The sequence below is a fragment of the Typopeltis vanoorti genome, chromosome 5 (assembly GCF_054136105.1).
Source record: "Typopeltis vanoorti isolate ZY-2024b chromosome 5, IOZ_Tvanoo_1.0, whole genome shotgun sequence".
NCBI lineage: Eukaryota > Metazoa > Arthropoda > Arachnida > Uropygi > Thelyphonidae > Typopeltis > Typopeltis vanoorti.
Window position 1 is genome coordinate 89,892,176 of NC_143553.1, and position 13,065 is coordinate 89,905,240.

The following is a 13,065-nucleotide window of genomic DNA, read 5'->3' on the forward strand; positions in this document are numbered from 1 at the left end:
CACTACTGTCTGGAGCGGTTGTGGTTTAGATTTACACAGGTTATACTTTTTCATTTGCTTATTTTTTATTTTTTGGTAATACTCAACGTAATACTCAACGTAAAGCTCTTAGTAATACTCAACGACGTTGAGTATTACTAAGAGCTCTGATTGTAAGGAGCCGATGGCAGCATTCGTCGTAGAGAGGCTGGTGTGTGTTGCAGTTGTTGTGTCGACTTTCTACTATTATAACTATTCTTTGGTCTATGGGTCAAATCCCCGTTATACTTTCAATCGCGTATCACATGGTACCTCTGAGGGACAACGGAATTTCCTCGAGATTGAGGCAACACCAGAGTATCAGAGTGTCCGAGATCTACCTCTCGTAAAAGGCCAAGAAAATTTATATTTCGCTGCGCCACTTAGCGCTATTAGATTAACAATATTATTAATTGAGGTGATCTCAGGACAGTACTTAAATGATACCTAGCAACTTTGCAGACATGGCCAAACTTTACTTCTTTCTAGTCTCCTGCATAGGTTCGTATTATTTTTATAAGAGGTGCATCGGATTCCAGAAATCACAGATAGTCTTAGTTAGATACAAAAGCAAGGTTTATTATATATCAAAAATATGCACATTCAATACTATGAGCTTAATTCCCATCTTAAGGGAGTTCCTGACAGTCAGGACAGAGTTAAAATATTACAATACTACAAATATACTTACAACTGATAATGCTGTAATTCTCTAAAGTAAGAATCTTATTTATACTCTTAAATACCTTAATCATGCATGATCATCACAATCTTTTTATTTCTCAGTAGTTCTGTCAAACCATACAAGATAACATTTATATCTTTTACAATCCCTTTATAAATTAGCAATTCCTCACTCTAGACATATTCGTAACTTCTTACAACATATTAAGGAACTTTATCACAGTGATAGACAGTAAGATTAAAGGCAACCCTCTCTAAACAATAGCAACCCAGTCTTATTCAATATCATTAATGTTCCCCTTTCTGCTTTATCAACGTGGCACAAATCTCTCATTCACATTCAGTGAAATACAAATAAAGTCTATTTATCTGCCCTTTGGTTCTGTATCGCGTCAATGGTCTACCAAAATCTGCCTCTCCTTAATGTCCACGTGCTTCAGTTTGGCTTTCTATGGACTGCCGGGCTTATTTCTTCTGCGGAGATATGACCACCGAGTTCCGCTGCTGCCTTTATCGGAATCCTCCGGTATGGAGGCACTGCCACCCTTCACTACCGCGAGACAAACACAAACGCTCTGAGATCCAGGAACAAAAAGCCTTTTTTCAGGGGTGCATGACCCTTATATTTCCCTCTTTTTTTCTCGGCATTTCTCGCATTTCGCAATGTCAAGCTAACACACTCACGTGGCCTTATGTTCTTCGCTATCGCACGTGTGCTGACGTCACGCTGTTTGCTTGGGGCGAGCCGCTCCTTCGCGTCACTGCTCCGTGACCTTTGGACTTCACCCCCCCCCATGTTGAATTTGTGCTAACATTCTATATCTATTAATACATATTATTTTATAAAACTCTGCTAAAGGTTTACACTTTCATTATTGATTTTAACTCATTTGTGAATGGTACAAAATACACACTTATTTAATCTCTTATAGTGAAACTTGCTTGATATATTTACATAGCATAAAATTTATACTCAGAGGCAATCACCTGTATTTATATTCCTTTGTTGTTTGAAAATGCATGTTAGATTGTGATAAGATAGGAGTTCCTAAAATTCCACTCTATCACAATCCAACACAGTGATCTGCTCTCGTAGTTTTACAAGGTTGGCACTTTTGTATATACGGAGGGCTTTTTTTGATTGAAATTTTAGTTTAATGCAGTTAGGTATCACTGTTGTGTCTCGACATCTTTTAAGAAATGTCAGCCAATTTAATTGCCTAGATAAGTGTAGTTTCGACTTACTGTATTTTCTTGATTTGTATGCTATTTCTTTACCATGAATGATTAGAATCTGTGTGTCGAGGCTTAAGTGCTGCGAGAACATCATGTTGGAGGTGTAATGGAATATTTACAGCACTAGGAAAGGATTAAAAACTAATTTTAATGGGGATGAAAGGAATTCCTCGGAACCATCACTTGAAAACAGTTAACATCTTACTGAATAGAATTTTTATTAGTATGCTGATATGCATTATATGAGATCTAGCAGAGTGATCGTTTTTAAGATTATTTTAAATAACATTTTATTTATAGCACAGTAGAATGAAAAACTAGATAGTTTTTAAAAATCAAATATTATGTTTTTATCACACTCATTAGTCTTTTGAAAATGCTAGTTTGCTATAAGTTCTACAATCATGTTTCTTATAAGTTTCCAGCAGCATGGGAGTAAATAGAGATTAATAAAAATTTTAGCCACTTTATAACATTCTTATTATTTCTATTCTACTTAATACTTTAAATAAATACATTGAAGTTATGTTCTGTTTTAATCCCTGTTATGTCATATAGGTTTGAAGATTAATTATGTGTGCTTGTGTGACACATTCACCCTTAGGTATTTTAAACAAGCTTAATTGAAATGTATATTTTTTCTAAATGTGCTCAATCTTTTTAAAAAATTTCAATAGGATTTCTATTAAAATGTGTAATAGCAACCTTATTTTAACAAATTATGGTCCTCCCTTGAAATGTGGACATTGTAGAATTTTCAGCATGAAAGACCATCTAGGGAATAAAAATTTATTGCAAATACATTACACTTAACATTTTGGCTTCTATGTTGAAGCCATCTTCAGGAGTAACTATAGGTAAGTTCAGAACTGGCAAACTGTTATAATTCTAATTCGTCAACCATTAAATGGACCTGTCTCCTAATGGAGGGGGGGGGGATATAGTAAACAAAAGAATGTTAGTTGAATATTACTCATAAAAAAAAAAATAAAAACATTTATGATGTTGAAACCTACAGTTAGTTTTAGTAGCAGATGAGGAAGAGCTTAGTTGGCAGTTTGGCAACCTGGTAGAGAAGATCAGGTTAGTGCTATCACTTTGTAGGATATTATGTATTATTAGCAAATCCTGGACTTTTTATGTGGCTCCCACCCATGAAAAGTTTATTTACGAACCTATAGCCCATTCATACTGTCAATGGGCTAAGGATTTTTTTTCTATTTTTATTTATTTTATTTATTTTGTCAGATCCAGAAGCCCTGTTCTAGAGACCAAACAAAACATCCATACCCACAGTTGGATTTGAACCCGTGACTTTTGGTTAGAAAGTAGATATGCAAACCACTCGACTGACCAGTCCGGACTGTTAGAAATGAAGTACAGTAGCCCCTCCCCCCTTTATCTGTGGGGGATACGATCCAAGACACCCTGCAGATAGTACTGAACCCTATATACAGGGTGTCCCAAAATTCACACAAGAAGTAATTTTGATAGAAAACACAGGTTTTTAATTGAAAATTGTAATTTCTTATTGATTCATAAAGTATACAGTATAGGGTTATGCATGGAATAGCATATCGGGTAAATGGCCTCCACAGCTTTGCTGGCACATACGCACTCTTTTGTCGAAATTTTCCACGACAGTTTTGCATAAATGTGGCTGAATTTCATTGATACAGCGCTCAATTTCCTCCTCCAAGGTGTGGGTGGTCGTGGGGTTGTTGGCATAAACCTTAGACTTCAAAAAACCCCAAGGAAAAAAGTCCAATGGCGTTAAGTCACATGATCTCTGGGCTGCCAATTCTGATCACCAAAACGGGAAATTACACGACTAGGAAATGACTTGTGCAGTAATTGAATTGTTTCTCGGGCTGCATGGCATGTGGCACCGTCTTGTTGAAATCGCATGTCGTCCACACCATATCTTGCAATTTAGGCACAAAAAACTGGATTATCATGTCGCGATAGCGAGCACCGTTAACTGTTATTGCCTTACCAGCCGCATTTTCAAAGCAGAATGGACCGATGATGCCTCCAGCCCAAAATCTGCACCAAACAGTGACACGTTGTGGATGCATTTGTTTCTCAACAATCATTCGTGGATTTTCTGAACCCCAAATGTGACAATTTTGTCGATTAACGAAGCCATTGAGATGAAAATGAGCCTCATTGCTGATGATGATTTTGTTCGAAAAATAAGCATCCACTTGTTGTTGTTCCATAATCCATTCAACGAACTCTCTTCGCTGTGTGTGTGTGGTCAGTAGGCTTCAGTTCTTGAATCAATTGAACTTTGTAAGCATAAAGATGCAAATCTTTCGTGAGAATACGCTCTAGAGAGCTTCTCGAAATGCCCAATTCAAGACCACGGTGCCGAATTGATGTTCCTGGACTCTCAGCAACACTCTCACGAACTGCTTCGATGTTTTCTGTTGAACGACTTGTTGAAGGACGGCCAGAGTGTATAAGATCACTAATTGATCCAGTTTCCTTGAATTTTTTAATTAATCTTTTCACAGTTGATGAAGTTAAATCACTATTCCGACCATATTTTGTACGAAAATTGCGAACTGTAGCTGCCAAACCTTCATTATTTTTAAAATATTGCTCAACAATGAAAATGCGTTCTTCTTTCGTGTAGCGCTCCATTTTTAATAACCCTGAACTGTCAGCTGTCACGCTGTCTTTTTTTCCTCGTTGGCAACACTTTACTGCAGAAATGGCGCTAAATTTAAATCTTGCGTGAATTTTGGGACAACCTTATATATACATACACACACTACCGGTATGTTTTTTTTTCTATACATACATACCTATGATAAAGTTTAATTTATAAATTAGGTACAGTAAAAGATTAACAACAATAACTAATAATAAAATAGAACAATTATAACAATATACTGTAATAAAAGTTATCTGAATGAGAATGGAATCTTAGCAACCTCAGCATACATTTTTTTATTATTTATTTATTATCTTATGAAGTTGAGAACTTGCACCTTTTTCACTTAAAAGGAAGCACTTTATGACTTCTCTTTGGCATATCTGAATTGCCAGCATCACTACTCTTGTGCTTCGGGGCCATTATTAAGTAACATAAGAGTTACATGAACACTAGCACAGTGATATTGTGACATTTGATCTGATAACTGAGAACTGCTCAGAATGGTGTACAATTTAAAACTTATGAATTGTCTATTACTAAAAGAAAGAGCCATACAGCTTCATTTCGGCAGTATAAAATACATAGGCAAAGTGCATATTAGATCCAACATTATTTCAAAGCAGAATGTTTGTAGAAACTATGAAACTTTCATAAGTTGACCTTAGAGCTTATGTGAATACAATCCTCAGCATCCCTGAGTTGCCTTAGCTTGCACTACTTAAGTTAGTTAAGAGGCCTCTCTGCAATTCAACTCTGGGATGCTGAGGATTATATTCAAGCTCTAAGGTAATAATGTTGGATCTAATATTCACTTTGCTGAAGTAATTATAAATTGTTTATTTCTGGAATTTTCCATTTAATATTTTCGGACTGGGATTGGCTGCAGATAACTGAAACAGCTGATAAGGGGGACTGCAGTATTTCTGAAATCCTGTTAATTAAGGGAGATGTATATACAGTTGAAGATAACACCAATTGTATTAACTGTACTGACTCTTCAAAATTCCACCATCTCAGGATATACATTTAATGGAATGCTGACTTCAAGATCTTCACTTATTCCAGAACCTTCCATGCCTGTGATCAAGCAGGGCTCTAATTTACTTTCCTGGAGGATTCTTCTGTTTCTGGAATGAATAGCTGGTCCATACAGGGGAAAGAGGGGGGGGGGGAATAGCATGGCCTTTCTTTCTGTAAACTCAGATATTTCATCCTGAAAACTAGGCAGACTGCCTAAAGGAACACATACAATTAACAGAGTATGTTAGCCAATAACGTTAGTTGCTTCAACTGTGATTCCAAATAGCTATATCTACAGTTTGCTTTTTGTCTGTCAGCTGACTACCTCACTTTCAAAGAAACAGTTTACTTAGATATATAAGTACTTATGATTGCTGTTTCACCCTGACTATTTATAATTTTAGTTATATACAGAAATGTGTTCATTTTATCTTTCTTTTTAACAAATAAGTGTTTTGCAGAAATGCTGCTGTTTTACAAAATGCATTTAGGTCATTTAGAGTACCATTCTTAGCCAATAATACAAGGATATATAAAATCATGTTTACAACTACTACTAATTCTTTTTTGTTGTTATCAGTATGGACAGCAATGTATATAATAAATATGCAAAAAAAAAAAAAACAGCTATGCAAAAAATGCAGACAAATTAAATTTACACAAATACAGTGGAACCTCGGTTGTCGGACGACTCTCATCTCGAACAAATCGGTTCCTGAACATATATTCTGAACAAAAAATGCACTGGTTTCCGAACAGCATCTCAGTTCCTGAACAGGCAAACTGGCAACCACGTGCTCCACAGGCTGAGATTACGGTGGGAAAGCGTCAGTTATGCTGTAGCCTCTGCTCAGTGCAGACTCCTGATCGAATTTGCAGTGCCTTTTCTTGATTTTTCTTTGTATTTTGTTGTTTTTTATAAATTATATTTATAAAAATAAAAAATTTATAAAAAATTATATTTATTCATGTGTGACTGTCCCTTAGGACTGGTTGAGCCCTCCTAATGAGGGATTAAGTATGTATTTACACACACTGCAATGCTGTAGCAGTGTGTGTACACGTGGCTGGTTTGCCTGTTCTGAGACGAAAAACCAGAGTTTCCGGAAAGGGAAAACCCCTCTACCTCCGTATAAGACCAGCTAACTCACCTTTAGTTGAAAGAGACCAGAAAAAGGTTCTTCACGTCACTGACAGGAATTGAACCCAGGTCTTTCTGACCAAAGGACTTCATCTATATCAGGGATTGAGGAACTTTTTTACCTATTAACCCAAAATATATTTATTTATGCCGATGTTACCCCCTTGATTTGAAAGGGAGAAAATCATAGATTATTTAAATTCAAAAGGTTTATTGAATCTATTTATACAGAGAATACAATTATAAATATAAAACGTATAAAATAAATGTGATAAAATAAATTAATACCCTCATTATTGATGCAAAAGGATTTCTTGAAACCTGAAGTGAAAAAGTGAAAACCTTTTCACTTCAGGTTTTGGAGAAATGATGTTGTTTCATTTTTGATACAATAACATCAAAATTGGGGCATTTTGATGGCATAGCAATTTGGATACTTTCTCCGGGGTCCAATCGATTTCTCTGCTTTGTTTCCATTTTCATTAGAGTGGAAAATCCTTGTTCGCAAAGGTAGGTTGTTGCAAAAGGCAGCAACTTTTTGACTGCCTCCTCATGTGCAATTTTGAAAGCCTTTGCAGCTATTGACATCCAAAAATATGACAGATCTGCTTTGTTTTCAAATTCAATAAGTACTTCACTATTGGATCAAAGTTCAAGAAGTGTCTCTGCCAACCCTTGAGGCTCTTCTGGTACATCAGCAATTTCACATTTAAAGGGATCTACAACCCAACTGACGGTATGTGAATCAAGATCTGGAAAGTAATCAGAGAACTGCTCTTTGAGTTTGGTAAGATGCCTTATAACTGTATCCTTGATGTCGTCAAAAGTAATATTTTCACGATCTTCCAAAAACAAAGCTAACTTTGAAAAGGCAGCTATCTTGTTTTGTTCTGCTTTCTGTCTCTAATATAAAAGCTTTGATCCAAACGCTGAAATCTTTTCTCTGGATGAAATTATATTGATGATTTTTCCTTGCAATTCTTTGTTCAATGCATTCACATACTCAAAAATATCAGCTAAACATGCGAGATATGCAACCCACGAGGAGTTTGTCGACTTATTTGCGAGAACATGCTTTTGATCAACCATAAAAATTTCAAGTTCAGTTTTGAGAGCCCACACTCGGTTCAGAACATTTCCGCGTGAGAGCCACCTCACTTCTGTATGATAAAGTAGGTCTGTATATTCAGCCTCACCATCTTTACATAATTCACAAAATAGTCGCATGTTTAGTGCATGTCCTTTGACAACCTTGATAACATCATGCATGACGGCTTCCAGTGCAGGTTTCAAATGTTTCGCAAGCAGTGCCTGGCGATGGATCATACAGTGGTTAACTTCAATTTTTGGATTATTCTCTCTCACCAAAGCCAAAAAACCACTTACATGACCCAACATAGCTGGAGCTCCATCAACAGACGACACAGCAATGCAGTCTTCCCACTTTAAATTAACGTTATTAAAGCATTCATTAACTTTATTGAAGACATCAATTCCACGGGATTGCAACTCGAGAGGAGAACAAAATAACAATTCCTCTTCAGTTGCATGTAAACTTTGTAGCGAACATACACCATCAGCTGAGAATTACTACTGACTCATCAAGCTGAATAGCAAAGCATTTACTCTCTTTTATTGAAGAAATAACTTGTTTCCTCACATTTTCTGCTAAAATAGAAATTCTTTCTTTCACAACTTTTGCAGACAAGGGCACTGAATTTAGTTTCATGGCTTCTTTTTGACCACATATAATCGCTTCCATTTTCAAAGCTGCTGGTTTAACCAATTCCTCACCAATAGTATATGGTTTCTTGTTTCGGGCAATCAACCAGGCCACTTCAAAGCTAGCCTTTGATGCTGAATGTTGATCAAATGTACCTCTCAAGTTGCTGTCCAGTCTTTGTCTTTTGACAGACATGTCCAAATTTACAAAGTATTCCTGCAGTTTGGAAGACAGATGTGGGTGCAAATTATCCAAGTGTTTCTCTTTTTGAAAGATTCTGTGGTCATCACTTTCAAACAGACAACACACTGTGGTTTCATTATTCCTCTGTCTTCTATTTGTATAAACCTATAATTGAGGAACTCTTCCTGGTATATTCTTTTTCTAGTTGATGTCATCTGAAGGGTAAAAAAGACAGTGATTGAATTTAAGTTTTTTTAAAGTTCATTTAAATTTACAATAATTTAATTGGTAAACGTGATTTTGCCAATTAAATCACTAAGACACGTCCTTCAAGATGAAGGCAGTATTTAATTATTTTATTGACCATCGAAAATTAATCGAGCAAGGAGAAAATATATTAATCAAATTATCGAACTAACATAAAACTAAAATATGGTTAATAAATGAAAATCTTGCACTTAAAATAGAACTATTGAAATAAATTAAATTAAATAACTACTTAAATCGACTTAAACAAAGCAAAAACACATGTCAAAAAATAAGGTTAAGGCGGGTAATAGACAACTGACAAATAATATCTGTTTAGCCACTTGACAACACCTTAGCAACCAAATTGTTTGGAGTTCAACATGGCGTGATGTCTCCTAAACACGTATATTACATCGGCCAGATTCATTGTTGCCAGAAGAAAAATTTCTGTCGTAACAAGGAATGTGCTTTTTATATAATTTTATTTATGTCTATTGAGTCCTCATTACCCCCAAGAATTTCATTTTTATCCCACTTAAGGTAATTTACCCCGGTTCGCCAACTCCTGATCTATATTGACTGAGCTATGGAGGCTCAATGGGGCCGAAGAAGCAAAGGGAAGAGAAAAGTTGTTAGAACTATGAAGAGGTGAACAAAGAAATCATATCCAAACATGAAAATGGCGTTCATGTCTCGGATCTTGCTATGTAGTTTGGTATGGCGAAATCAATGATCTGTAGAATATTCAAAAATAAAGAAGTGATAAATTTTTGTCTATATTTTATCTATTTATTGTGTTTAATTTTTCTGTGTAAGATTTTATGCATTTTTGTTTTTGTATACGATTTTATTATTATTATTATTCAGGCCTCCATGGAGTCAAAAGACTCGTTGTGGGAGGTCCCTCCTAGGAAACACAAAGTCTATCATACCACTCCTTAAATGCATTGACTGTTCTTGATCTCAGCACTCCATCAGGCAATGCATTCCATGGTTCAACCACCCTCCATGCAAGGAAACCACTCCTCACCCTCTTTCTCACAGTTTCCTTTCGTAACTTCCAGGGATGGCCCCTTGTCATGACTCCTTCTCACTGTACAACCAAGCGAAGGAACTCCCCAGTGTCAACTCTGTAACCACCTCTCAACAGTTTAAAAGTCTCTATCATATCGCCTCTCCTTTTTCTATCCACCAAACTCTGTAGTCCACATACTCTCTCAGCTGATCCTCATAACTAACATTGTACAGTCCTGACACCATCTTTGTTATCTGCCTCTGTACCCTTTCCACAGTTAATTTATTCCCTTCAAATCCTGGTGACCAGATCTGAGAACAATAGTCTAAGTGTGGTCTGAACAGAGTCTTATACAACGGAATGATAACCCTTTTATCTGTGCAGGTCAGTGTCCTTCTCATTATTGCAGCAATCCTCTGTGTTACCTTCACTACCTTTGCAATATGTCCCCTAAATTTCAATTCTCTATCAATCATCAATCTCAGATCTCTTGCCTTCCCTACTTCCTCCAGTTTAACTCCTCCCATAGAGTATGCAGCATCCCATCGATGTGTCCCAAACCTCAAGACCTTACATTTTGCTGCATTAAACTGACAGCCCCATTCATTTGCCAATCTTTCTAGCTTATTCAAATCCTCTTGCAGGGCTACCACATCTGCACTATTACCAATAACCCTTCCCTGCTTGGCATCATCCGCAAACAACTGAATATCCCCTTGCAATCCACGGACAATGTCATTGATATAAAGGTTAAACAATATAGGTCCCAGCACTGAGCCCTGTGGAACACCACTTGTAACCTTCTGCCTCTTTGATACTGATACCTATCGGACAGCCAATTCCTGAATCCAGTTGACCAATCTGACATCCAGACCCTTGTACTGCAACTTGAATATCAGCTTATCATGTGGCACCCTATCAAATGCCTTTGCTAAGTTTAGGAAAATGGCAGTATATGCCCTTCCCTCATCTAATGCTCTTGTAATTTTATCATAAAAGACCAGCATGAAGTACTGTTATAAAAGTTTAAATAAGCAATAATCTGGGGCTCGGGAATGGATTACTCCATTTTACATTAATTCTTATGGGAAAATGGTTTCAGTTTTTAAACAAATTGGTTTCCGAACAGCCTTTAGGAATGAATTATGTTTGACAACTGAAGTTCCACTGTATAAATGTTGAATTTGTGTAAATATATTTAATTGCTGTGTACAGTCATGTAATACAGTTTGACTTTGGTTCTTATTTTCAAACTGATTGTGAAAATTATTCTAAATTATTATACTACGTCTAAAGGTGTGTGCACACACTCATATACACACTTACTTTATTCTTCTTTTAATTTTAGATGAAAATCTTATAACCCCACATAATTTTCTAGATTAGATAAAGCCAGACTAGAACAGGAAACTGTTGCTATTGAAAAGCAGAATCTTGAACGTAGGTTACAGGATGAAATTACAACTGCTAAGGTGAGTTTACAGATTTTATTTTCATGTTTGCTTGCATTAATTGTACCTGTTTTTCATCTTTAACATTGCAGATTTAGATGGAATCCTGCTTATGCCACTTAACATCAAACTCGATCTGGGTGTGATGGAATAAGGTGGTTGACTTCATGCTCGTGATTTATGTTTCTAGACGTGTTTTTTTTCATAAGGGTGCAATACGAGTACCTAGGAGTAGACTCCTTGTTTTCTTATAAGACCAGCTAAATTACCTCAGCTTGATAATACCTACTAAAGCTGCCCCCCCCCCCCCATAATAGGTGTCATTTGAATTCAGGTATCTTACTACGCGAGTGATGCATAGAGAAGCTATTTGGCTACAAAGTTACTATAATATTTAATGATATTGCTTATTTTATATGATTTACATTAACTGATGTCAATTCTTTGGTAATGCATCTCTATAAAAGATGTTTTATGGTTTGTTTCATAATTTACGATAGTAGTTTATTAGATTTCATTTATAATACGTTTAATTTGGTGTGCAGCATTTGTATTTTACAAACTTTATTTTTTATATATTATCATAAGGCAACCAAAGCATAGCAGGACAGTAGTAGCCAATATCACTGCTCAGGGAGTTTTCTACGAGAGATTGTTTGAGATGCAGTATACATGTATTCATTATTTAGACTGAGAGGCTTGCAGAAGCCGAAATGTATGAGAGAGAGTGTATCAGAAGTGTCAGAAGTATTCATATGTAGGGATAGAATGTAAGAAATATTGCATGTTCAGGAAGGATAGAGAAAGCATAATGTGGGGGGGGGGGGGCTAATGACAGTAAAATAATTGCAACCAGTAAGAGTAGAAGTTCAGCAGGAACATAAGGTTGAGGCATTTGAAGCTATCCACAGTAAGATAAAAACCAATACAGTAAAACCCTGAAGTTACACGTTAGGTGAGACTGACAAAAAGCACCTAAGTCAAATTCGCGTACCTCATGGTATAATTTTGCATGTAATTTATATATACAAACATACAAAATATTAGTTAATTGGGACCAAAGGTTTACAAAAACACCTATATTTTTTAAGAAATACTGTGTAATCATAATTGTAGTTTTTCATACATAAAAAAAAAAAGTTATTTCGATGTCAATGGTTTCATAAAATCTAATAGATTCGTCTGACGGCATAATGTCTTTTTCTTGTCATGCAAAATTTCTTCATAGCAAGCCAATGATTTTTTTTATTCCTTGCCTTGTGGCTACAATTCGTTCCTCATTATAATTTATGTCCTCCAAAATCTGTAAACCTTTCTTAATTAAGCTGAGACCTTCTGTTAATTTTGCAATTGTCATGTGCTTTTCTAGTAGAACTGGATCTGAGGTTTCTGTCTCCAGTAGCGCTTTGCTCATGCATCTCTATGAGCTCGTCCATTGTAAGCTCCTTGTTATGCGAGTCTAACAGCTCACTGACATCTTCACTGTCGACTTCTAAATCTAATTGCCTGGCAAGGTTGACAACTTCTTCTATTGCCTCAGCAACTTATCAGTTTCTGGTAACATTTCTGTTTTGCAACTGTCTGTTAAAGAGTTTTGGAAACAGTTTAATGTTTTAGATGCTGTAAGGATTATCGGAGATTCTTGGGGTGAAATTTCCCAAAAAACCTTCATATTTATCG

At 36.0% G+C, this 13,065-nt stretch overlaps 1 protein-coding gene across 2 annotated transcripts in view; it reads left to right on the forward strand.

Annotated features, from left to right (window-relative positions):
* LOC150106639 (stromal interaction molecule homolog) overlaps positions 1 to 13,065 on the forward strand; it is a 341,067-nt gene that overhangs the window by 211,562 nt on the left and 116,440 nt on the right. For both annotated transcript variants that reach the window (XM_090392591.1, XM_090392592.1), the window contains exon 7: positions 11,316 to 11,406. In XM_090392591.1, coding sequence (XP_090248717.1) covers positions 11,316 to 11,406 — 91 coding nt within the window. The remainder of the gene's footprint in view (positions 1 to 11,315; positions 11,407 to 13,065) is intronic.